Source organism: Schistocerca americana, chromosome 2 (genome assembly GCF_021461395.2).
Source record: "Schistocerca americana isolate TAMUIC-IGC-003095 chromosome 2, iqSchAmer2.1, whole genome shotgun sequence".
Lineage (NCBI taxonomy): Eukaryota > Metazoa > Arthropoda > Insecta > Orthoptera > Acrididae > Schistocerca > Schistocerca americana.
In genome coordinates this window covers 326,280,603-326,307,071 of record NC_060120.1, presented here as the reverse complement: position 1 = coordinate 326,307,071, position 26,469 = coordinate 326,280,603, and the positions used below count along the sequence as shown (strand labels likewise).

General features: G+C 39.7%; 1 protein-coding gene across 2 annotated transcripts in view; it reads left to right on the top strand.

The window, feature by feature from the left end:
* Positions 1 to 2,595: 2,595 nt before the first annotated feature.
* The window catches only part of LOC124596549 (Werner Syndrome-like exonuclease), a 66,161-nt gene continuing 42,287 nt past the window's right edge, over positions 2,596 to 26,469 (top strand). Inside the window, exons 1-3 of one of the 2 annotated variants that reach the window (XM_047135731.1) lie at positions 2,599 to 2,790; positions 2,990 to 3,090; positions 8,448 to 8,580. In XM_047135731.1, coding sequence (XP_046991687.1) covers positions 2,737 to 2,790; positions 2,990 to 3,090; positions 8,448 to 8,580 — 288 coding nt within the window. In that variant the 5' untranslated portion in view covers positions 2,599 to 2,736. Of the gene's footprint in view, positions 2,791 to 2,989; positions 3,091 to 8,447; positions 8,581 to 26,469 lie in introns of both variants that reach the window. The other variant, XM_047135732.1, reaches the window with a different exon arrangement.

Genomic DNA, 26,469 nt, shown 5'->3' with positions numbered 1-26,469 from the left:
TCACATATGTAATGTATCACTAACTCAAGGTATTTTCCCAGACAGGTTAAAATATGCCATTGTGAGGCCTCCCTACAAAAAGGGGGATATCACAGATGTCAATAATTATCAGCCAGTATCCTTGCTTACAGCATTCTCAAAAATCTTCGAGAAAGTAATGTACTGAAGAGTGATTAGCCATCTCAACAGTAATGAGTTACTTAGTAAATCGCAGTTCAGATTTCAAAAATGCTGTTTCACTGAGACAGCATTATACAATTGCACTGTCTTTAAATAGTAAAATGTCACCAATAGGAATTTTCTGAGACTTGTCCAAAGCATTTGATTGTGTGAACCATGACATTGTGTTACAGAAATTACAATTCTATGGTATAAATGGAATAGCACATGAGTGATTTAAGTCATACCTACAGAACAGGAAGCAAGAAGTTTCATTATATGGGTCAACTGATTTAAATAAGTTTTCCACTACATCTAACTGGGGTGAAATTACATTAGGTGTTCCACAGGGTATAATCATGGGTCCCCTTTTGTTCTTGATATACATGAACGGCCTCCCTTCCTATCTGAAACAGGAAGCTGAACTGACACTGTTTGCTGATGATACAAGCATCATTATTAATCCAGTAAAAGAAAGTCCAATTGAAAATTGTACAAATAAGATCTTTAGAAAAGTCATTAATTTGTTTTCTGCAAATGGGCTTGCTCTGAACTTTGAAAAAACACAGTACATCCAATTTATGCTGCAAAAAAGCACAGTTTCTTCAATAAATATAACACATCAACAGAAGTCAGTAGACAGGGCAGAGCATACTAAGTTTTTGGATGTACATATAGATGAGAATCTTAATTGGAAAATTCATATTTTGGATCTCCTAAAGCAACTAGGTTCAGCAACTTTTGCGATCAGAATAATTGACAATTTTGAGGATATAGAAATTATTAAGCTAATGTACTTTGTATACTTTCACTCTCTGATGTCATACTGAATAATATTCTGGGGTAACTCAATATTTAGATAAAAAGTATTCACTGTTCAAAAGAAAGTGGTTAGAATAATGTGTGGGGTTCATAGTCGGACAGCTTATACACATCTTTTTAAAAACTTGAGAATTCTTACAACAGCCTCGCAATACATCTACCAACTAATGAAATTTGTTCTCAACAATATGGACAAGTTTGAAAACAACAGTGATATTCATGATTACAAGGCCAGAAAAAAGAAGGGCTTACACTATCCTTTGCTCAACCTATCTTTGGCACAGAAATGGGTAAAATATGCTGCTATAAAAATTTTCGACAAATTAACGGATGAAATAAGGTGTCTGACAGACAGCAGTAATAGCTTGAAAAATAAATTGAAATCATATCTCCTTGACAACTCCTTCTATACTATAGATGAATTCTTGAATAGAAATAAATAAATCTTTAAATATAGTATATGCATTTTATGCCATTTAAGGGAATACGGTAAATAATAGAAATATTAATCTTTAACTCTGTATTGTAATACATATATTAAAAAATTTTGTTTCATATGTGCATTTCTTGTGCAATTGACACGTTCCACATCATAACGGCTACCGTACCGTGCAATTGATCAATGGAACACGCTACCAACTAACTAACTATTATATCCCCACGTGGTCTGTGGTTTCCTTCCCTTGACAACTTTATCAAATCGTAAATTTCATCGAACACAGCTTGGAACTTACATTCCACGTATGGGGTGATACTGATCTAATAGCCTCTGCTACCTTTTCTAGGCATGATATTTACGTGTTTCTTCCTCGGAAAAAAAAAAAAATTGGTACGTCTGTTACAGCTGCTCTGTCGACTGGTGTTGTTTATGATTGCTAACTGTTGCACATTTTTTGTTCCATACTTTACTCGGAAATCTAGAAAGATCTCTTACTGGTCAAACAACAAATACCTGATCACTTAACTAATTTGACGATAGATTGTTACACTGCTATACATGCAAGTACCCCACAAACTTATTTAAATGTTTTCATTGAATGAGAGCACAGAAGGTCTTGTTTTTTCTACTACACTCTTGAAGCCGTCTGCAATATTACCAGCCTGAAAATATCCTCAAACGAATAATTTTGCAATCTGAAACGCTTATAGCTCACAGTTGACACGCTATTTCAGCAGACGACAACTTTAGTAAATGTGAATTTGTGAAATGTACGCGAAAATATGCAGAGTGCTCTTCAGTTGTTGCCAACTTAACTGGGCCGGAACGCTATCGCGGGAATAGCTAACAGGGGAATAGAACGGTATCGTACAGCTCCAAGTTAAACTATGGTTAGCCTATTCCTCGGTTGACTTTCCTTGGGTTTCCTTGGCTCCAACCCCAGATTGTACAGCTGGCCCATAAAGATAATTCTGTAAAAAATATCGCTGCACAAAATTTTATTTGTATAATTTTATCACCATGGTAGAGACACATTTGTGCTAAAGAAAATTTTTTTTGGGCCTCGTACTGAAAATCGATTCCACGATAGCGACATAGCAATTTCCTCTGGATTTCTCTTTTTAGGGGAAACAGTAACTGATTAAAAAAAAAACCAATCCTAGACGTTTCTTTGACATCAGTGTGTGTTGGCTATACTGACAACTTTAGTTTTGTAATTTGACAGTTTTGCGCGCGTAAAATATGAGTTACGTAGGGAATGTGTGTTAACAAGAGTAACATAATTTGCCATTTTATCCATATATAAACTGGTCACAATGTCGAATGAGCAAAACAGGGTTCGTATTGTGCCAGTGTGGCTTTCTAAAAAGGTAAAGAAAACATATAAACAGTACTAACAGGCATTTGCTTGGGTGAATCATATGTGTCATCTAATTACCTGTTTGATATTTGTCGGCCAAGAAAAAATTTAGAGTTATTTCGCCCAAATATGTGTGGAATGGGAACATCCTGTTTAGCTGACGGGAAATTTGTGATTAACAATTAATGGCAGTTTCGTTTTTTTTCCAGGGGAATGATGAAATACAGGAATCAGAATTTCTTCGTTTTAAAGGAGAGATAAACTACTGTGCAACCATAGGTGACTGTGGGATGGCTTGTGAAAGTCTTATGTAATTATTCTTTTGTCTTTGAAATTCATATTGTTTGGTAGTAGCACTTATCTTACTGGAACATTTTAGAAAATATTATGTACCTAAAATTATGGAGAAATAATTAAGTGAATTATAAACAGAATTACGCCCCAGTTATTAAATTTTCTGTTTAAAAATTGTATGCTACGTCTCTCAGCCACTTCATTCACACTACATAACCTATTCCACTATGTGAAGCCCACTTTATGTGTAGAGCTTATGTGTATTACTTGTGTATCTTGTAGACATCTGTTTAAGTAGTTTGCATTCTGACTAATGCTTCGTAGTATATTTATTACCTCAGGAAATTTGTTGTAAATAATCCACTACAGTTCGAAGGGACAGTGAGTACATAGTTACAATACCAGAAGAAGAAATGACATTCATTACTGAACATTAAGGTTGTCTTTGGCACAGAAAGGGGTGCACAACGCTGCATCAAAATTTTTACTACTTACCCAGTGATATAAAATGTCTAACAGACAGCAAGATAAAGTTTGGAAATAAATTAAAAAAGTTTCTCCTTGACAGCTCCTTCTATTCCATAGAAGAATTGCTGTGTTGTAAAAGGTGGTGGGTAGGAATTGCTAACTCAGTCTGTATTTCATGTTTTAATTTCGGTGGTGATGGTGATGTTTAGAGTACAAATTAATATTAATGTAAAATGGCTCATTCCACATAATGACAATTTATCGTGCAAAATGATCCATGGAACATGAAAGTAACTAACTAAGTAATAGAAATAACTAAGTATTAGAAACAAAAGAAAAAAGAGCTGCAGATAATAGTAGCCAATTGTTTGTTCAATTTATTCATTTGTCTATACTGTTTTTGCTCGGAAAATTTCCTTCTGCCCTCTAAATATTATGTTACACCATATGAACATGATGAGGTTATCTCTTAGTGTTTTCTGAATGTGCCTTACTCACAAGTTTTCCGTTTTCTGTGGTAGTTTGTGTACAGACTAGCTCCAGCATTTAGGAGATCCTTTTCAGATAACGATATCCATGTGGTTAATTTCAAGATGAAGATGACACATGTTGACCATGTTCTTACAGTGACTATCTCTTATTAACAAAGTAGTACATGCGTATTTCAAGGACATAAGATAATTGTCACAAACACATTATGAACACAAAGTTAATGCACTTAGTTCTCTACATTTGTCTTGGAGACAAGTTTATGGTAGACTACATATTTTTGCCATGGACTAAATTTTTCCATACTGTAATGCAGTATGACGAGTGAGTGTACCATATGTGGATTAGGCTGTGATACATTAATGGCAAGAGTTATGCTGCTTCTCCCCCCTTACCCTCTTTTGTAATTTGACTTGTGATTTTAGGTATCCATAAGAAAACTATTAAATATCAAGTGACTGTTGCCAACAACATATTCTGTTCAAAAATAGAAATGATTGAACCAGTCATATAGCAAGATTTCTATGTTGTGCGTACTATACTGTGAGTAAATGTCACCAATGGTGAACCTACACTTCTGGCTACACTACAGATCCTTTTGTCACTATAATCAAGATTTTGTGCTCACAGTTGTTGGCTTAAACAATTAATGACCATATTATTGTGTCCGCCCCCGGTAGCTGAGTGTTCAGCACGACAGAATGTCAATCTTAAGGGCCTGGGTTCGATTCCCGGCTAGGTCGGAGATTTTCTCCGCTCAGGGACTGGGTGTTATGTTGTCCTAATTTTCATCATTTCATCCCCATCGACGTGTAAGTCGCCGAAGTGGTGTCAAATTGAAAGACTTGCACCTGGTGAATGGTTACCCGACAGGAGGCTCTAGTCATATAACCATACTATTGCCTTCCACCTGGACCTTAACCTCTGTCTGTGCTGTAGATCAGACTATTATCACAACGGATATTTCAAGGGGGGGGGGGGGGGGGGGGAGATTGACAGTATTACTTGAGCATTTGCTGCTGCTCATTTTGAGGAAATTTTTGATACAATACTCCAGTTTTGCGTACTTATTAACTGCAACACTCTGGAAATTATAGTTCTCTGCTACAATTGTGTCTCCCTTTGTAGTTGAATGGTCAGTGTGACTGTCCACGTGAAGGACCAGGTTAAATTCCTGGTATGCCAGTCATCTTTCTCTTACTGGGAACACTGGAATGGCGTGCACTCATCCTCATGAGGCCAATAGAGGACCTGTGTGATTGAGAATTAGTGGGTCAAGGTCTGAAAAGCATTCAGTTGTCAGGAGATGAGTCTGCTAACACCATGCTCCTCCATACCACGTACAAATAACGTCATCGGCAATGGTTACTCTACTGTCAGAACAAAGTCTCCATGCTTAAGACAGATATCATGTTGTTGTGTTATGTACAACATGTTATCGATATTTACAAATAAATTATCCTAGGTGAAATCTATCTCTCATATTTATTGAAACTTGTAACTCTCATACATTGGTTACGTTTATATTTATACGGATGAAGTATAACATCCATACATTATGAAGTTATAACTGCTGTTTGAGGCATATCATACAAACAAAATGAAGAGCAGCAATCCTATTGCCACTCCCTGAAGAGCACCATAAATTATCAACTCAGTATTCAATCAGACATTCCTACTACTACTACTTTTATACTGTACGTCGCCAATGATACCTGTGTTCCATGGCAGATTGTGATACCATCTGTCACCTTTGATCTATAACATTACCAAGATGGTGAATCCACATTTCATGTGTATACAATATGGTGACCATGATGTCACTCACTACACACGTGAACAAAAAACAAATAACATGAGAAATGTGTAATTTCAAAAATTCAGTTGAACTAACAGAGCACCCATGGGAATTAGGGGGTTTTGGGTGGAGGTATTCTAAATATGCGGCAGTCCTAGTAATGAAGACATACAACACAAAAATTAAGCAAATGAAATCCTCGACAATAAAAAATAAAATCTGGTATCAGAAATTTTCCTTGACCTATATAGCTCAAATTAAGTCCACAAACCCACACTTAAGTCCAAAACCTGATACTGAAAATATCACTTGACCTATGTAGCTAAAACAAAATCCGCAGTACCACAAAACCACAATTTGCTCACATAACCAACATAAAAAACCTAACCTCACGAGTATAGATAAAACAAACTGCACAGTATCTGCCTATCACAATCCAGCATAATTACAACTCATAACATAACCTAAAAATTAAAAAAAATGCATTAACACAATTTTGATATACAAGAAACTCTCAATTATGGACATAAACACACACACTGTACATACCACAATAGAAAAAACATATTTACCAAAGTCAGGCGGTATATAAATCTAGCAATCTAGTTATAACAAAAATAATACTTCATCAATCCAATCTCTCAAATGGCCAGTGTAGACTTCTCAAACCAGAAACCAATGCCATACATTGTCCCACCAACAGTGCTGCATATACTGGTCCCCGGTCCGGGATGCAGCAACTTTGATCAATCTCATTCCTTCTCCATAAACATAACACTTCACGTACTCAGCAATTAAACAGAATAACGATAGGGATTTAACTGCAGTCAACTGGTCGCCCCCATTGCGGCATGCAGGGACATGCTAGTGAACTTCATTGTCATATCCATAAGTAACTAATAACAAAACATAAAATTAAATTGTCAACTGTAAGCAACACATCACACTAATAAATCCAAACTTGAAATTCGCTGAATATGAACAACATGGCTTCAGCTGTGTTAGGTATAGATTTATTACATATTGTTAACATGTGAAAATTTGTGTCAGGCTGAGACTCAAACACAGATTTCTCGCATTCACGAGTGGTTGCCTTAACTGTTGGGCTATCTGTACAATCTGTCGGACTGATGTAAACTTCCATACATCACGCTGTCTACAACCCATTACCATAGTCTGCTACATTCGTCACTGAATTCTCACAGCTATTCTCTGTATTCCTGCTCCAGTGAGAATGAGACTATAAGGAACTGAGATCTGTGATGTTATCATCTTTTCTCCACCTTGGCTTATAACATTTACCTGCATGTCTGGATGAACGGATATTGTTGGCAATAGATAGTCATCTGAAATTATTTCGTATGTCATCAATCAGTAGTTAATCTAAACCAAAACTCTGTAACACAGCTGAAGACAAGTTATTCACATTCAGTGAATTTGTTTCGAAGCAATATTGGATGGCTGTCTATCACCAATAATGTCTGTTCATCCAGATGTGCAACTAAACATTGAAATACCAATGCGGATAAAAGATGATATCATCGTGGGTCTTGATGCCTCATAGTCTCATTCTGACTGGTGTGGGAAAACAGAGTAGAGCTGCGAGCATTTAGTGATGGATGTAGCAGACTATGGAATAGGGATGTAGACATGTGACCCACAGAAGTTTGGGTCAGTCCAGGAAGTGTGCACAGATATCCTAATGGTTAAGGTGACCACTCAGGATAAACAGGCCGGCCACGGTGGTCTCGCGGTTAAGGCGCTCAGTCCGGAACCGCGTGACTGCTACGGTCACAGGTTCGAATCCTGCCTCGGGCATGGATGTGTGTGATGTCTTTAGGTTAGTTAGGTTTAAGTAGTTCTAAGTCCCATAGTGCTCAGAGCCAGCCAGCCAGCCAGGATAAACAGGAAATCTGAGTTTGAGTCCCAGTCCGGCAAAAATTTCCACACCATCAACATGTAGTAAATCTATACAAACACAGCTGAAGCCGTGTTATTCACATTCAGCAAGTTTATCTCAAAGCAATTTCAGTCAGCTATCTTCCGTCAATAATGTCTGGTCATCCAGACATGCAAGTAAATATCTTCGTCGCCGACGATTGCTTGTCTACAAGACACTTGTAAATGTGGACGGTACTCTTGGTGCTTCCGCATCTTCCTCGAAGGGAAAAAAGAACGAACAATCAAGAAACATAAATACTCCACACTACAGAGGGCCACCACATACTCCAACACACCCTTTGTAAACACTTTCCCTTTCAGATACACTGCACCACATGATGTTATACAAAGCAACACAGTTTCACCTCTGGTGAAAGCAGATGGGTGGTTCCATAAACAGCTGTTGTACAATTGCGGCTAAGTTTTTGTGTGTTTTTGTTGTTGTTAAAAACAGTCATATTTGAAAGGTAAGGTATCAAGTCACATTATCTTGTGCTCTTCTAGTACTTGTAATGGACAGTTTAAAAAGATTATTTTCTGTGTTGTTAGCTCAAAAAGAAAAAAGCTAGTTGTATAATGGAATACGACACTGATACAGAGTTTTAATAAGTGATGTCTAATTCCCAATTTTTGCACATATTTTTCAATCTTTCATTAATATTGTACCTGTATTTCAGGGAAATGCTGACAAATCTAGATGAAATGGTTGTTGGATTTGACATGGAGTGGCCTGTAAATAGCAAAACAGGGAGTGGGAAAACATCACTTATACAGATTTGTCATGATGAAAATGTGTGCCACTTATTTCATGTAAGTATTTTCTTGTATGGTTACTGTTGGAACAATTTGCTAAATAACTCAGTTGCTACTTAAAAAAAATTGTCAAAAGCTTTAGTGAGAGTTCAGTAGAAAAAATTAATAGCAATATTCTATTACATAAAGAAGATGATGCATTTCTAGAGTGGCTGCAATGCAGATGTAGGATGGTGAGAGATGTTCAATGCCAAGAGTTATAATAAACAATGGAATCATTGTGCCATTTAAGTCTGTGTAATGTAGTGTCTCCTATCTTTTATCATACTTTAAGAAAGGAAGCACATCACACTGAAGGCTATATGGGGTCATGAATCAGAAGGGAGTGACAATGGAGGAAAGGGGAACTGTTGGGTGGAAGTTGCAGGTGACTCCGAGTTACCTGAGATTAAAATTCTGATGAGAGGAATGTGTGAGGAGGGATGAGTGGGTTCGGAGATTAAATGTGGAGGTTGGTTGCTGGAAGGTGTGATCAGATCGACAGTTGTTCCTCAAAGACCATATGGCCCAGTCGTAATGGCAGAGACGTGCTACAGGGTGGCACCCCCTCAGCTTGTAGTGCTTCCCACTGGCTGTTACAGTTACAGCTGCCATCACTCCCTCCCACATTCCTAACTGGCCTCACTTTGAGCTATTAGCCACCCACTCCCAATCCCTCTCCTTACCTTCTACTTCCCTCTCCATCTCTACCCACCCCACCCCACACTACACCCCCATCCCCACTGTCCACCCACTTGCCACAAAATAGCATTTAGCATTGACACTGTCTTGTCAGTGTAGCCAACACCATGTAGGGGTATATGCTCATATGCTTGAGCATGAGAGCACACGTGTGCATGTGTTTGTACTGTAGCTCATCAAAGATAAGTCTGAAAACAAGCAAGTTTTTCTTCTTTTGTGTTTGCCTTTCAGCGGCTCAACGCTTGTGCTTTTCAATGATTGGTCTCTTTTGATCATAAAGTACTTGCATTCTACAACATTTATACTGCTTAAGGGAAAATTGAGGTGTTTGAGGACAAAGGATATGCAATGAGTTTGATGAACTTATCGTTTTTAGGGTATGGTGTTCTAGTGCTCTGATTACAATTATCCACCATTTCACACATTCACACAAGTTGTGATTTAAACAACTACAAAATAAAGCACGAAAATAACATCTATGTAGAATTTTGCCTCCATGATTTTTTTGTACAAAGATCTTAAATTATTGGGTATTTCTGAAAAATCAAATTTATTATGTGCATGTTTCTAGGATCCATTTGCTTATTTACTCTTGACTTTTGTTTCTCAGACCACATTACTATATTAATCTCCACCCTAGAACCTCGCTTATATGCCTTACACACAGCTGCAATCAAATTAAATACTTTTGTAAAATTCCAGTAATTACAAAGGCTTACCTCATAATGTGTATTCAATTTTATTAGTAAAATGTGGGTAACTTGTAAGAGCTCTGCTCGCTACATCACATCATGCATCAGCACATTTCAATTCCAGTCCATTATATCTATTGTTCTCCCTTATTATTTTTACTACTAACTGTAGTTCTTTTTATTCAGAGTTTTTAAGTGTATTATTACAGAACCTCTGTCCAACCACCCAGGAGCAGCCCACACTGATTTGCGAACTTGTCAGGTGAGCACCACAGGATCTGCACTACCAACCCATGACTTGGAGGAACCTCTGAAATTCAGAATATATCAGAATTAATAGTATGACATCATGGTTCTTGAGATGAGCATGTGTTGAAGCATGTGTTGACTCACTTTTCATAGCTATGAAGTGGGACTCCTCCCCCCGAGCCATGGGCCCCACTGTGGTGGGGTGCTTGCATGCCTCGACAATACATATAGCCATACCATAGGTGCAACTTCAACATAGGGGTATCTACAGCCTGGGTGATTGACGGATCTGGTTTTGCTACATCAACCAATGTGGCCTTGCTGTGCTGACCCTGTGAACAGCTGAAAGCAAGTGTAAACTACAGCTGTTACTTTTCTTTGCTGTCATGCAGCTCTACTGTATAGTTAAATGATGATGGCATTATCTTGGGTAAAATATTACAGAGGTAAAATAGTCCCCTATACAGGTATCCAAGCAAGGCTACTCGGGAGGATGTCATCATCAGGAGAAACAAAACTGACACTGTACGGGCTGGGGCATGGAATGTTAGATCCCTTAATGAGGCATGCAGGCAGGCAAGAAAGTTTAAAAAGGGAAATGGATAGGTTGAAGTTAGATATAGTGAGAGTTAGTGAAGTTCAGTGGGAGAGGAATAGGACTTCTGGTTAAGTCCTGGGTTAAGGGTTATAAATAAAGCCTTTGATACTGTGAATCATACCATTCTTCTGTGTAAGCTAGAAGAATACGGGTTGAGAGGACTAGCCTTGAAACTACTTGCCTCTCCATTTTGAAAGACAGGAAACAGTGTGTAAAGCTAACTTATCAAAATAATGAGCAGCTCCTAACAACCAAATCAAACTTCAGGACACTTCAATGCGGCGTGCCTCAAGGAAGCATACTAGGGCCTTTTCTGTTCCCTGTATATGTAAATAACTTATTTGAACCCCAAAATTGCATGGTTGTGAGCTATGCCGATGACATATCCTTCATCAGCTGTGGCAGTGATATGCAGTCTGCAGCTAACAGTACCGAGATCAGTTTCAATACTCTGTCCACATACCTTACAGCAAACAAGCTTCTTGTAAATAAAGACAAAACGGTAATAATGAAGTTCATCCACAGTTATAATGCTGTCATAACTGATACTGTATTTCCATCCCCATTGGGTCTTGCATATGCAAATTCACATAAATTTTTGTTGATGAACACTTATCATGGAAAGACCATGTAGATAATATTTGCAAGAAAATCAGTAGAAATGTGTGTGTACTGAAACAGGTCTCAGTCTTCTTGGACCATGATACTTTAAGGCAAATATATTTTGGGTTAATTCATCCGCACCTTCCGTGTGTATGAATGTATATAGAATTAATGTAAGAGTGGAAAGGCTAACATTGGATGATAGAGCAAATAAGAAAATTTTTGAAGACCAAGGAGCTTTGGAAAAATTGCGTGTAGCCTGTAGTAATAAAATAGGTCCATTTAGTCTTAGACCCGAACGTTCATCCGGCGTTCCTTGGCGTAAGTACACTAGAAAGAATCGATTTAAGTTTGTAACCTATTCCAAGCCCGAGACAAGTGCAGACATTTCGAAAGTTAAATCATGGACCGATTTGGAGAATCAATTTCGTGCAAAAAATAAAATATTTCAAGGTGTGAATCTGTTTTATATTGGTTTGCAAATTTCTGGAGATGAACCGGCTAAGAATGATGTGGTACAAAGTGAAGTGAAATATTTAACGTTTGTTGTTAGAAATAGAGTGTATATGACCTTTTGTAAACGCAAGGGAACAGTAACATTCTGAATAAAGATTGTTGTTTACAGCTAATGTCTGCGTTTGCGTTTTTTTATGGCAACTGGGACCATATAAGAAATTACCCGGACGACCTACACCTGGCCATCCTTGTTCCTACCAGTCAAGAGAGAATTGATGAGTTAGCAATTACATTTTATGGAAACAAGATTAATTATTCAGCTGCTGTAATTGTACTGGAAGAACTCTGGTATTATAAGCCAAACCTGGACGATTTAATATGTCAATTCAGGGAAGCATACAGAGAATTTGTTTTTATGCCAAATGGAATAAGGTGTGCTCATAGATACTTCGATTTTCGACAGGGACGGTACAGGCCTTTATGGTATAATTATTAGAACCTCAGTGAATACAAACCTCAAAGTCCTGCTCAGACGCACAGCCGAAGGCCATCCTAGAAAATGGCCTCACGGTCAGTGAGGTCTCCCAATCAGGGTAGAACAAAATATAGGCTTGTTCACAAGTTGTCGAAGGAAAAAGAGCAGTGGCAATGTACCTGTCAATATGATTATTGTTTACATTTTAGGTGGCAACCATTGGCAAGTGTATTGAGATATGGGGTGGGGCATCAGCAGTTCATATAGATAGACTTTTTAAATTACAAAAAAAGGCAGTAAGAATGGTAGCCAAGGTAAAGAAGAGGGAGCTTTGTAGAGACATCTTTAGAAAATATAAAATTCTTACAGTGTACTTCATGTATATACTCCAGACAGTCATGTTCATGAAACAAAATCCTGAATTTAATATGAGAAACAGTAATGTACACAACTCTGATATACGGGGAAGGGAAAATTTTTGTAGAATTGTGACCAATAAAAAGGCAACGGACCACAGCCTACACAGAATGGGAGCAATTTTCTACAATGCACTACCCTGTGAACTCAAGAAAGTAAATCTAAATATGCTAAAGAGTGGAAGGGAGCAATTATTAATAGAGAAGTGTTGTTACTCTATAGAGGACTTTAAGTTGTAGTGCCACCTTGGAAAACAGTGTATATAGACAATGTCTCCGATCTATCAGTGGTATGAAACAATGTAATTATACATTGTATTATGTGTACTGTACTATTATAAATATAAGCTAAATTGTGTTACACGATAGAGGAATCTACTTGTAGTGCCCTTTTGAGAAATAATGTGTACAGACAAGTGTCTGATCCATATGTTGTTATGAAAGAATGTAAATATTTTACTGTATATGAGTAATGTAATCTAAATTTTCCTGACAATGTCCAAAAACTTTTTGTTATATGGACAGAAAATAAATAAATATAAAAACCAAATACACGTATTGCAGGAGTAGGTCTAATAATGAATAAGAAAATAGGAATGTGGGTTAGCTGCTATGAATAGCGTAGTGAACACATCATCATGGCCAAGATAGACACAAATCCAACACCCAAAACAGTAGTACAAGTTTATAGGCCAAGTAGTTCTGCTGATGAAGAAATTGAAGAAAAAAGAAAGGTTTAATGAATGGAGGAAAATTTGATTCTTGTGGGGAACTGGAATTTCGTAGTAGGAAAAGAAAGAGAACAAAAATTAGCAGGTGAATATGGACTGGGGGAAAGGGATGAATGCTTGGTAGAATTTGGCACAGGAGACAATTTAATCATCACTAACACTTGGTTTAGGAATTATTAAAGGAGGTTATACATATGGAAGAGACATGGAGACACCAGAAGGTATCGGATTGATTATATAATGGTAAGACAGTGATTTCAGAACCAGATTTTAAACTGGAAAACATTTCCAGTGACAAATATGGTCTGTGATCACAATTTATTGACTGTGAGCTGTAGATTAACAGTGAAGAAATTGCAAAAAGGTAGGAAATTAAGGAGATGGGACTTGGATAGGTTGGAAGTACCAGAGGTAGTTCAGAGTTTCAGAGGGAGCGTTAGACAATGATTGACTGGAAAAGGGGAAAGGAATACTGTAGGAGATGAATGGGTAGCTTTGAGAGATGAAATAATGAAGGCAGCAGAAGAACAAAGAGGTAAAATGACAAGGCCTAATAGAAATCCTTGGATATTGTTGGAACTGTGTGATCAATATATTTCGTGTGAGATGGAGGCGAAGTGCATCATGTGAAATATAATAGACCTCTCTTGTGCTATTATGCACTCTGAGTTTTATGTGTGTAATATAATGTTCCTTGGTTGTTGTGTTCAATGTATTTTACCCAGAAGTGCAAATATAGTTACGGGCACTAAATGTCTTTTTCTCATTATTACTTATTGAACTGTATCGACTCTAATAGGTTATGGGCCCAGCGATGCACTTGGAATAAGTATATCCATAATATAGTAGTGAGAAAGTATTGGAAAAGTTCCAAGTAGTCCACATGTGTGAAGTATGAGTTATCCTTACAAGATAAATGCAACTCTTTTGTATTATTCTTCGGTATTGTTCTTTACGTGAAGAAACATCAAATATTTTTAAAGTGGGTGTGGCACAAATTCTGCAGATTGAAAGACTTATGGGTCACGAAAACTATGCGACGTGGAAATTTGCAGTTGAAGCTTATTTACATTTGGACGACCTGTGGGATGTAGTTGATGGAACAATGAAATTCACAGATCAGAATTATTCAAGTAAGGATAGGAAAGCAAAATCAAAGTTGGTGTTACTGGTTGATTCAGTGAATTATGGTCACGTTGAAAAAGCTGCGACAGCAAAATAAGTCTAGGACAAATTACAAAGTGCATTTGAGGATGGAGGTCTTACAAGAAAATTAGTATTATTACATGAGTTAATTACCACTCAGCTGGACAAATGCAAAAGTGTAGACAAATACTTCAGGAAAACCGACTGAGGAATGTTGGGTTTGAGATCGCTTACGAATGGATAGGGACACTACTGCTGCCAGGACTGCCCAAAAGGTATGCGCCTATGATTATGGGACTGGAAAGCTCAGGTATACCAACTATGGGTGACAGTATTAAAGAGAAAATCCTACAGGATGTAAAGAGTACTTCGAGCTGTCATGTGTTGGAGAAGAGAACTGCATGTGCTCTTTATTCAAAAAACAAAAGGAAGAAATTAGTAATGTGTTACAGATGTCAGAAGAAGGGGCATATTGCCAGAGAAAAAGTAAACCCAAGGTCAGACACACAGCAAAAGAGGTATGTTGCCGATAGTCCAGAGAGAGAGGGACCAATAATAAAGGTAAGGCACTCTCGTGTTTTTATTCTTTTGGAGATGTAGGTGATTGTCAACTAGAATGGATTTTAGACTCAAGTGCATTTGTGCATATTGTTAAAGACAGAGCTCTTCTTTATGATGTTAAAGATAAGACTCATATGGGAATATCAACTGTTGATGGCAGCAAGCTCCAGTGTCATTTGGCTGGGAAACTAGACCTACAAGTATAAGTGTAAATAGTGAACCCAATACAGTTACAGCACATGATGTTCATTATGTAAAAATTGTTGCTACTAACCTACTGTATGTAGGAGAAATTGTGAAGAAGGGAAATACAGTCACTTTTGACATGCACTGAGCAAGAGTAATCAGCGAAAATGGTAAAATTATAACTACAGCAAGTAACGAAAGGGGTATTTTAAGTTGGATACCATTGAACGTAAGCATAGAAATGTTAGTCACTCAGTATACTCAGTGAAAGTTTTTTTATGGCACTGCAGGCTTGGACACCTAAATAGAAAGTGTGTGTCTTTAATAAGGGATATGGTAAAGGGAATAGAGAGAGAGTTATAGTGTATCCAAGGACCCTTGTGAGATATGCATAAAAGGAAAACAAACGAGGCTACCTTTTAAGACTAGTGAACGTAAATCTGATGAGGTCTTACAGTTAATCCATACAGATGTATGTGGCCTGATGGAATGCGAATCCATAGGTGCAAGTTATTATATTTTGTGTTTATTGATTATTATTCAAGATATACTCATGTTTATTTTCTTAGTTCCAAAGACCAAGTGAGTGACATTTTTGACGAATATCGTAATATGGTCAAAAGGTGGGCGGGAAAGAAGATTGAAAACATCAGTTCTGATAACAGGAGAGAATATATTAACCAGAAATTGAAGACACTTCTGGCAAAAATGGGAATGAGGCATCGAACTACCATAAGGTACAGCCCATCTCAAAATGGGGTTGCCGAGAGGGCTAGTAGGACCATTGTTGAAAAAGCAAGGAGCATGATAACTGATGCTGGATTATCAAAAGATTTTTGGGCAGACACAGTATGAACGGTCTTATATTTGAACAATAGATCACCTACAAAAGCATTAAGAAATAGATATGGATAGGAAGGAAACCTGACCTAAGCAATATAAGGATTTTTGGGTGTGATGCAGTGGTGCAAATTCAAAGGGCCACCAATTAATGTATTCATAGAATAAAAGGATAATTACAAGCAGAGATGTAGTATTCTTTGAAAACAGAAAGGACTCTGAAAAGGGCAAGACTCTAAGTTAACTGGATCTAGTTCTGAGAGTGAAACCTTACGTGAAGAAAGAGAAAGTGAAGAACAGAAAGAGGACAGTTAAAGGCACATGGAGACTATTTATGATGACAGTGAGTTTGAGGACGAACAAAATGAAGAGAGCAATGTAAGGGGGTTCTTCTCGGGTGCCAAAACCGAAAGAATATCCGGATTTTGAGATGTATGCAGCCCAATCTTTTAATGATGAGCCAGCAACAGCAGAAGAAGCAATGAGCGGCCCAAACTCGCAAGAATGGAAAGAAGCAATGGAGATGGAATTGGAATCTTTATCTCAGAATGAAACCTTTGAATGGGTAAAGATGCCACCAGATAAGAAACCATTACAGGCAAGATGGGTATTCACTTTGAAGAGCCCCGAAAATTCGTCACCAAGATATAAAGCACGACTTGTAATAAAAAGATATTCACAAAAACAAGGGGTAGATTACAAAGAAACTTTTTCACCTGTAGTCAAGTATGCCTCATAGAGATATCTTTTAGCCTTGGCTGCAAAATGAAATTTAACAAATCATCATATGGATGTAAAAACAACGTATTTAAGTGGGAAATTGGAGGAGGATATATATGTCATTCCACCAAGAGAAGTAATGAAAAGCAGAGCATTACTAATTAGCATTTTTGATTAGTCACATTTGAGAAGCCACATAATTAGTTAAAAGTTGCACACAGCAGCATGTACTAGTATTAAGACCTATCAGAATAAATTTAAATGTCTATGTTATTACATATATTAAGGTAAAGATTAGATGCTAAATGTGTATTTTTAAATATTGTTAATGATGTGAGAACCAGAAGTGTTATATCAGTTCTGAGTCCACAATTGGAAAGAGGGGAATTTTTCCCACAGGGAAGATGCCTTATTCGTCATTTCAGTGTACAGTTGAAATATATTTTAACTGTTCAAAGATTTGTATTTTATGCAAATGCTGCGAATTATTGTAATTTGTAGGATATTTGAATTAGACTTATTGGGTTTAGTGTCAATTTGTTCTGAAATTTAATCATGTTTGTCATGGTTCAGTTATTTTGTAAATATTATGTGTTCAAAATATATGAACATTTTTAATCTGTTGACACAGGATAGTGAAAGTTGAAGGCACTTAGTGGGAGGGCGTGGGGGTGGGGGGGTTGCCCATTAGTTTGATGGTGAATGTTTTGTCATGCCTGCTAATTACATGGAATGGTCCATTATAGGGTGGCTGTGGCGGCTTACACGCTACATCTTGTCAGATAAAAGCACAGTGACAATCGCATAGCTCATCAAACATGAATAGATGACAGTTTGGCTGATCCCTTGGCACCATTGTACATAGCTGTCGCAGCTGTGTTCACAGATTATTCACAAACTCTGACAGGTCAATGGATTCATCTCGTACACTGGCAAACAACTTACCAGGAAGGCATATATGTTGACCATACGTGAGCTCAGCTGTAGCTGCTTAGCGGTCTTCTTACAGGGATGCATGTAGACCTAAGAGAACAATAGGTAGCATCTCTGTCCACTGTTATGAATTGAGGCTCTGCAGCAACGCTTTGATCTGTTGGTGCTTAAGTTCAACTAAACTGTTTACAGCTGGATGATATGCTGTACTTCTGATTTGCTTCATGCCAAGTAAGACAGCGAGTGCTTTGAAGAGGTAGGGAGTGCTTTGAAGAGGTAGGGAGTGCTTTGAAGAGGTAGGGAGTGCTTTGAAGAGATAGGATTCAAATTTTCTTTGCTGGTCAGCTGTGATCCTCAGGGGTACACGAAATGCGCGATCCTCCCACGAAAAAATGCAGTTACGATATTTTCAGTGGTTATGTCAGTTACTGCGAAAACTTCAGACCTCCATGTATAACAGTCTATAGCTGTGATACTGTGAGTGTATCCTTCCACTGGCGAGAGATGTCCTATGAGATCTGTATGGACATGTTCAGATCATAGATTCAGAAGGCTGAAGCTTCCCAGTGGTGACATGACATGTCTGCCGATTTTACTCTTTTGCAACCCACACGTTGTCATACGAAGTGCTTACAATTCCTGTCCATATGCGACCAGATGAGTGCTTGCTTCACCATGTTTTTGGCTTGGAGCTTAGTGGAGGGCCTCAACCAAAGACTTCATCGACTGTGTGATGGTCTTGGCTGCAGATTTCTAGACCTGCATTATTGTGTGGTGATTTATAGGACTCCCCTTGAGAGGTCAGGGGTGCACTGCACTAAGGAAGCAGCGACTCAGGTAGCAGAGAACTTGTGGAGTGCACATGGTTTTTTTTTAGGCTAGATGGTAGTTTGAGATGCTCTGATGAACACTCGCCACTCGGTACACTGCAAGGGAGGTCAGACTGCATTCAGAGTAGACACTTCAAGTGTCAAAATTTAATCAGTAAAATGTCAAATTATTTATAACAAAGTTTCCGAATTTACTGCCCTCCAGGAAAGTTCTCATGCTCAGAGCTGTCTGAAACCTGAAGTAGAAAGTGCTAAGATACACTCCTGGAAATGGAAAAAAGAACACATTGACACCGGTGTGTCAGACCCACCATACTTGCTCCGGACACTGCGAGAGGGCTGTACAAGCAATGATCACACGCACGGCACAGCGGACACACCAGGAACCGCGGTGTTGGCCATCGAATGGCGCTAGCTGCGCAGCATTTGTGCACCACCGCCGTCAGTGTCAGCCAGTTTGCCGTGGCATACGGAGCTCCATCGCAGTCTTTAACACTGGTAGCATGCCGCGACAGCGTGGACGTGAACCGTATGTGCAGTTGCCGGACTTTGAGCGAGGGCGTATAGTGGGCATGCGGGAGGCCGGGTGGACGTACCGCCGAATTGCTCAACACGTGGGGCGTGAGGTCCCCACAGTACATCGATGTTGTCGCCAGTGGTCGACGGAAGGTGCACGTGTCCGTCGACCTGGGACCGGACCGCAGCGACGCACGGATGCACGCCAAGACCGTAGGATCCTACGCAGTGCCGTAGGTGACCGCACCGCCACTTCCCAGCAAATTAGGGACACTGTTGCTCCTGGGGTATCGGCGAGGACCATTCGCAACCGTCTCCATGAAGCTGGGCTACGGTCCCGCACACCGTTAGGCCGTCTTCCGCTCACGCCCCAACATCGTGCAGCCCGCCTCCAGTGGTGTCGCGACAGGCGTGAATGGAGGGACGAATGGAGACGTGTCGTCTTCAGCGATGAGAGTCGCTTCTGCCTTGGTGCCAATGATGGTCGTATGCGTGTTTGGCGCCGTGCAGGTGAGCGCCACAATCAGGACTGCATACGACCGAGGCACACAGGGTCAACACCCGGCATCATGGTGTGGGGAGCGATCTCCTACACTGGCCGTACACCACTGGTGATCGTCGAGGGGACACTGAATAGTGCACGGTACATCCAAACCGTCATCGAACCCATCGTTCTACCATTCCTAGACCGGCAAGGGAACTTGCTGTTCCAACAGGACAATGCACGTCCGCATGTATCCCGTGCCACCCAACGTGCTCTAGAAGGTGTAAGTCAACTACCCTGTCCAGCAAGATCTCCGGATCTGTCCCCCATTGAGCATGTTTGGGACTGGATGAAGCGTCGTCTCACGCGGTCTGCACGTCCAGCACGAACGCTGGTCCAACTGAGGCGCCAGGTGGAAATGGCATGGCAAGCCGTTCCACAGGACTACATCCAGCATCTCTACGATCGTCTTCATGGGAGAATAGCAGCCTGCATTGCTGCGAAAGGTGGATATACACTGTACTAGTGCCGACATTGTGCATGCTCTGTTGCCTGTGTCTATGTGCCTGTGGTTCTGTCAGTGTGATCATGTGATGTATCTGACCCCAGGAATGTGTCAATAAAGTTTCCCCTTCCTGGGACAATGAATTCACAGTGTTCTTATTTCAATTTCCAGGAGTGTATTTAGCTAGTTGTGGAATGTATACCATAAAGACCGATTAGAGGCCGCAGGAGGGGGCATGTTCATTGCAGTTGACAAAAATATTGTCTCTATTGAGTGTGACATAGAAGTTACCTGGCCACGTATAACAGGTGTAGGTGAAACCAAATTAATTGTTGGATGTTTTTACTAGCCACCCAATTCTACTGTAATGGTTCTAGAGCCATTCTAAGAATGTCTGTGGTCAGTAGTGCATAAATATCGAGAGCATGCAATACTAGTTGGAGGCAGCTTTAACCTACCAAGTGTAGACTGGGATGTCAGTGGATTCATTGTGGGGGGTGCAGACAGACAGTCATGCAAATTACTGTTGAACACATTTTCTGAAAACTGTCTATAGCAGCTAGCTTGGCAGCCCACATGCAATGGAAATATCTTAGACTTTGTGGCTGCTGCGCGGGATTAGCTGAGTGGTCTAAGGCGCTGCAGTCATGGACTGTGCGGCTGATCCCAGCGGAGGTTCGAGTCCTCCTTCGGGCATGGGTGTGTGTGTTTGTCCTTAGTATAATTTAGGTTAAGTAGTGTGTAAGCTTAGGGGCTGATGACCTTAGCAGTTAAGTCTCATAAGATTTCACAAACATTTGATTTGAACTTTGTAGCTACAAATAGACCGGACCTTATTGACAGTATCAGTACAGAAACGAGGATTAGCGATCATGATGTCATTATACCAACTATGGTTACGAAAGTTAATAACTCAGTGAAGAAGGCTGGGAGAGTGTTTAAGCTAACTAGAGCAGATAAGCAGTTGTTAGCATCTCACTTAGACAGTGAATTGACACCACCTAGTTCCAGTAAGATGGACGTAGAGGAATTATGGACAAAGTTTAAGCAGATTGTAAATTGTAGACTTGAGAGTTATGTGCCTAATAACTGGACAAAGAATAGAAAAGACCCACCGTGGTTTAATAACAAAATTTGAAAGATGCTGAGGAAGCAGAGTCTGTTGCACTCACAGTTCGAAACAAAATGCACAAATAACAACAATCAAAGGTTAGTAGAGCATTGTGCTTATGTGAAAAGATGTATGCGCAAAGCATACAACAACTACCACCATCATACCTTAGCAAAAGATCTGGCAGAGAACCAGAGACAATTCTGGTTGAACATTTAATTGCTAAGCAGGTCTAAGGCTTCCATTCGGTCCCTTGTTGACCAGTCTGGTGGGGCAGTTGAAGGTAGCAAAATGAAACCTGAACTTTTAAATTCCACATTCAAGAAAGAAGAAGTTGTTCACACAGGAGAATTGTATAAACATACCATCATTTGACCATCAAACAGACTCCCATATAGATGAGATAGTAATAAGCATCCCTGGCCTAGAGAAACAACTGAAAGATTTGAAAGCAGATAAATCACCAGTCCAGACAGAATCCCAATTCAGTTTTACAAAGAGCACTCTAGGGCATTGGCCTTCTACCTATCTTGCATTTATCATAAATGTCTCGCCCAGCACAAAGTTCCAACCAACTGGAAAATTGGTTAGATGACTCCCGTATATAAGAAGGGTAAAAGATCAGACCTGCAAAGTTACATACCAATAGCCCTAACCTGAGTGTGCTGCAGAATCCTTGAACACAATCTCATTTTGAATATGATAAACTTTCTTGAGACTGAGAACGTTATGTCCATGAATTAGCATGGTTGTAGAAAGCATCACTTGTGCGAAACTCAGCTTGTGCTTTTCCCACATGATATACTGCAAAGTATGGATGAAGGGCAACAGGCTGATCCCATATTTCTAGATTTCCAGAAAGCATTTGACGTGGTGTCCCATTGCAGGCTGTTAATGAAGGTAAGAGCATGTGGAGTAAGTTCACAGATATGAGTCGCACAAAGACTTGTTAAGTAATAGAAACTAGAATATTGTCCTCGACAGTGAGTGTTCATCAAAGACAAGGGTATTGTCAGAAGTGCCTGTGACAAGTGTGATATGATCACTGTTGTTCTCTATAAACATAAATGATTTAGTGGACGGGGTGGGCAGCAATCTGTGGTTGTTTGCTGATGATACTGTGGTATATGGTCAGGTGTCAAAGTTGAGTGACAGTATGAAGATACAAGGTGATTTAGACAAAATTTCTAATTGGTGTGATGAATGGCAGCTAGCTCTAAATGTAGAAAAATATAAGTTAATGCAGTTGGGTAGGAAGAACAAACCTGTAATGTTCAAGTATAGTATTAGTAATGTCTCGCTTGACAAAGTGAAGTCATTTAAATATCTGGACAAATGCTGCAAATTGATATGAAATGGAATGAGCATGTGAGAACTGTGGTAGGGAAGGCGAATGATCAACTTCAGTTTATTGGGAGAATTTTAGAAAAGTGTGGTTAACACGTAAAGAAGACTGTTTATAGGGTGCTGGTATGAGCTACTCCTGAATACTGCTAGAGTGTTTGGGATCTGTACTTAGTCAGATTGAAAGAAGATAACAAAGCTATTCAGAGGCGGGCTGCTAGATTTGTTACCAATAGGTTTCAACAACACGTAAGTGTTTGAGAGATGCTTTGGGAATTCATATAGGAATCCCTGGAGGGAAGGCAACATTCTTTTTGAGGAACACTACTGAGAAAATTTAGAGAACCGGCATTTGAAGCTGACTGCCAAATGATTCTACTACTGCCAACATACGTAGTGTGTAAGAACTGAGAGGATAAGATATGAGAAATTAGGCCTTATACAGAGGCATAAGACAGTTGTTGGTTACGTATGAAATGATGATGATAATTCGTGACACTGAGCAAGCATCGTAGTTCCTTGATTGCTGTAAGTCATGGAAAACCAAGTATTGCGCATATTTGATGGCTGAGTCCCTTGAGCATTAATTGTATAGCCAAGAAATTGAACATCTGCTGCCCCAAAGACATGTTGTTGTGGTCTTCAGTCCTGAGACTGGTTTGATGCAGCTCTCCATGCTACTCTATCCTGTGCAAGCTGCTTCATCTCCCAGTAACTACTGCAACCTAAATCCTTCTGAATCTGCTTAGTGTATTCATCTCTTGGTCTCCCTCTACGATTTTTACCCTCCACACTGCCCTCCAATACTAAATTGGTGATCTCTTGGTGCCTCAGAATATGTCCTACCAACCGATCCCTTCTACTAGTCAAGTTATGCCACAAATTTCTCTTCTCCCCAATCCTATGCAACACTTCCTCATTAGTTATGTGATCTACCCATCTAATCTTCAGCATTCTTCTGTAGCACCACATTTTGAAAGCCTCTGTTCTCTTCTTGTCCAAACTTTTAATGTCCATGTTTCACTTCTGTACATGGCTACACTCCATACAAATACTTTCAGAAATGTCTTCCTGACACTTAAATCTATACCCGATGTTAACAAATTTCTCTTCCTCAGAAAAGCTTTCCTTGCCACTGCCAGTCTACATTTTATATCCTCTCTACTTCGACCATCGTGAGTTATTTTGCTCCCCAAATAGCAAAACTCCTTTACTACTTTAAGTGTCTCATTTCCTAATCTAATTCCCTCAGCATCACCCGACTTAATTCGACTACATTCCATTATCCTCATTTTACTTTTGTTGATGTTCATCTTATATCCTCCATTCAAGACACTATCCATTCTGTTCAACTGCTCTTCCAAGTCCTTGGCTGTCTCTGACAGAATTACAATGTCATCGGCGAACCACAAAGTTTTTATTTCTTCTCCATGGATTTTAATACCTACTTCGAATTTTTCTTTTGTTTCCTTCACTGCTTGCTCAATATACAGATTGAATAACATCGGGGAGAGGCTACAACCCTGTCTCACTCCCTTCCCAACCACTGCTTCCCTTTCATGTCCCTCGACTCTAATAACTGCCATCTGGTTTCTGTACAAGTTGTAAATAGCCTTTCACTCCCTGTATTTTACCCCTGCCACCTTCAGAATTTGAAAGAGAGTATTCCAGTCAACATTGTCAAAAGCTTTCTCTAAGTCTACAAATGCTAGAAACGTAGGTTTGCCTTTCCTTAATCTAGCTTCTAAGATAAGTCGTAGGGTCAATATTGCCTCACGTGTTCGTATATTTCTGCGGAATCCAAACTGATCTTCCCCGAGGTCGGCTTCTACTAGTTTTTCCATTCGTCTGTAAAGAATTCGTGTTAGTATTTTGCAGCCGTGACTTATTAAACGCCGGCCGCGGTGGTCTAGCGGTTCTAGGCGCTCTGTCCGGAACCGCGCGACTGCTACGATCGCAGGTTCGAATCCTGCCTCGAGCATGGATGTGTGTGATGTCCTTAGGTTAGTTAGATTTAAGTAGTTCTAAGTTCTAGGGGACTGATGACCACAGATGTTAAGTCCCATAGTGCTCAGAGCCATTTGAACTTATTAAACTGATAGTTCGGTAATTTTCACATCTGTCAACACCTGCTTTCTTTGGGATTGGAATTATTATATTCTTCTTGAAGTCTGAGGGTATTTCACCTGTCTCATACATCTTGCTCATCAGATGGTAGAGTTTTGTCAGGACTGGCTCTCCCAAGGCTGTCAGTAGTTCTAATGGAATGTTGTCTACTCCCGGGGCCTTGTTTCGACTCAGGTCTCTCAGTGCTCTGTCAAACTCTTCACGCAGTATCATATCTCCCATTTCATCTTCATCTACATCCTCTTCCATTTCCATAATATTGTCCTCAAGTACATCTCCCTTGTATAGACCCTCTATATACTCCTTCCACCTTTCTGCTTTCCCTTCTTTGCTTAGAACTGGGTTTCCATCTGAGCTCTTGATATTCATACAAGTGGTTCTCTTTTCTCCAAAGGTCTCTTTAATTTTCCTGTAGGCAGTATCTATCTTACCCCTGGTGAGACAAGCCTCTACATCCTTACATTTGTCCTCTAGCCATCCCTGCTTAGCCATTTTGCACTTCCTGTCGATCTCATTTTTGAGACGTTTGTATTCCTTTTTGCCTGCTTCATTTACTGCATTTTTATATTTTCTCCTTTGATGAATTAAGTTCAATATTTCTTCTGTTACCCAAGGATTTCTACTAGCCCTCGTCTTTTTACCTACTTTATCCTCTGCTGCCTTCACTACTTCATCCCTCAGAGCTACCCATTATTCTTCTACTGTATTTCTTTCCCCCATTCCTGTCAATTGTTCCCTTATGCTCTCCTTGAAACTCTGTACAACCTCTGGTTCTTTTAGTTTATCCAGGTCCCATCTCCTTAAATTCCCACCTTTTTGCAGTTTCTTCAGTTTTAATCTACAGTTCATAACCAATAGATTGTGGTCAGAGTCCACATCTGCCCCAAAGACATATTTGGATGAATTAATAATGAGACCATGTTCATGTAGACAAGCAAAGAGTTGAAACTTACTGGCAGATTAAAACTGTGCGCCGCACCGAGAATCGAACTCGGGACCTTTGCCTTTCGCAGACAAGTGCTCTACCAACTAAGCTATCCAGGCACCACTCACAACCCATCCTCACAATCTTACTTTCGCCAGTACCTCGTCTCCTACCTTCCAAACTTCCCAGTAGTTCCCCTGCGAAACTTGGAGGTAGAGCACTTACCCGCAGAAGGCAAACATTGAGTCTCAGTCTGGCACACAGTTTTAATCTGCCAGTAAATTTCAAATCAGCGCACTCTCCGCTGCAGAGTGAAAATTTCATTTGGGTAAAGAGTTGTCGCAGGTGTGACAGGTGCTCAGCTTCTGAGGGTGACATGACCAAAACATAGTCTATATATACATAGCAATAATCCAAGTCGCATATAACCTCAGGCATAAATCTTTGGATCATCTGAGCAGCATTACATAGCCTGAAAGGCATGCAGGGGGAAGTCTAACAGCCTAAAAGGAGTGCTTACAGCTGTCTTGGGAATGTTGTCTAGTGCCACAGGTATCTGGTAAAAATCCCTAACAAGGCCCAGTGCAGAGAAAATGCTCTTACCGCAGACCATGGGTGTGAAATCCTCGATGTCTGCTATAGGACAACAATCTGGAATCATTCTTGCGTTTAGCTGTTGATAGTCTCCACAAGTATGCTGTTCCGTGGGGAGGGAAGATCCAAACTGCTACTTGATGGATGGCAGATTCTCTATGTG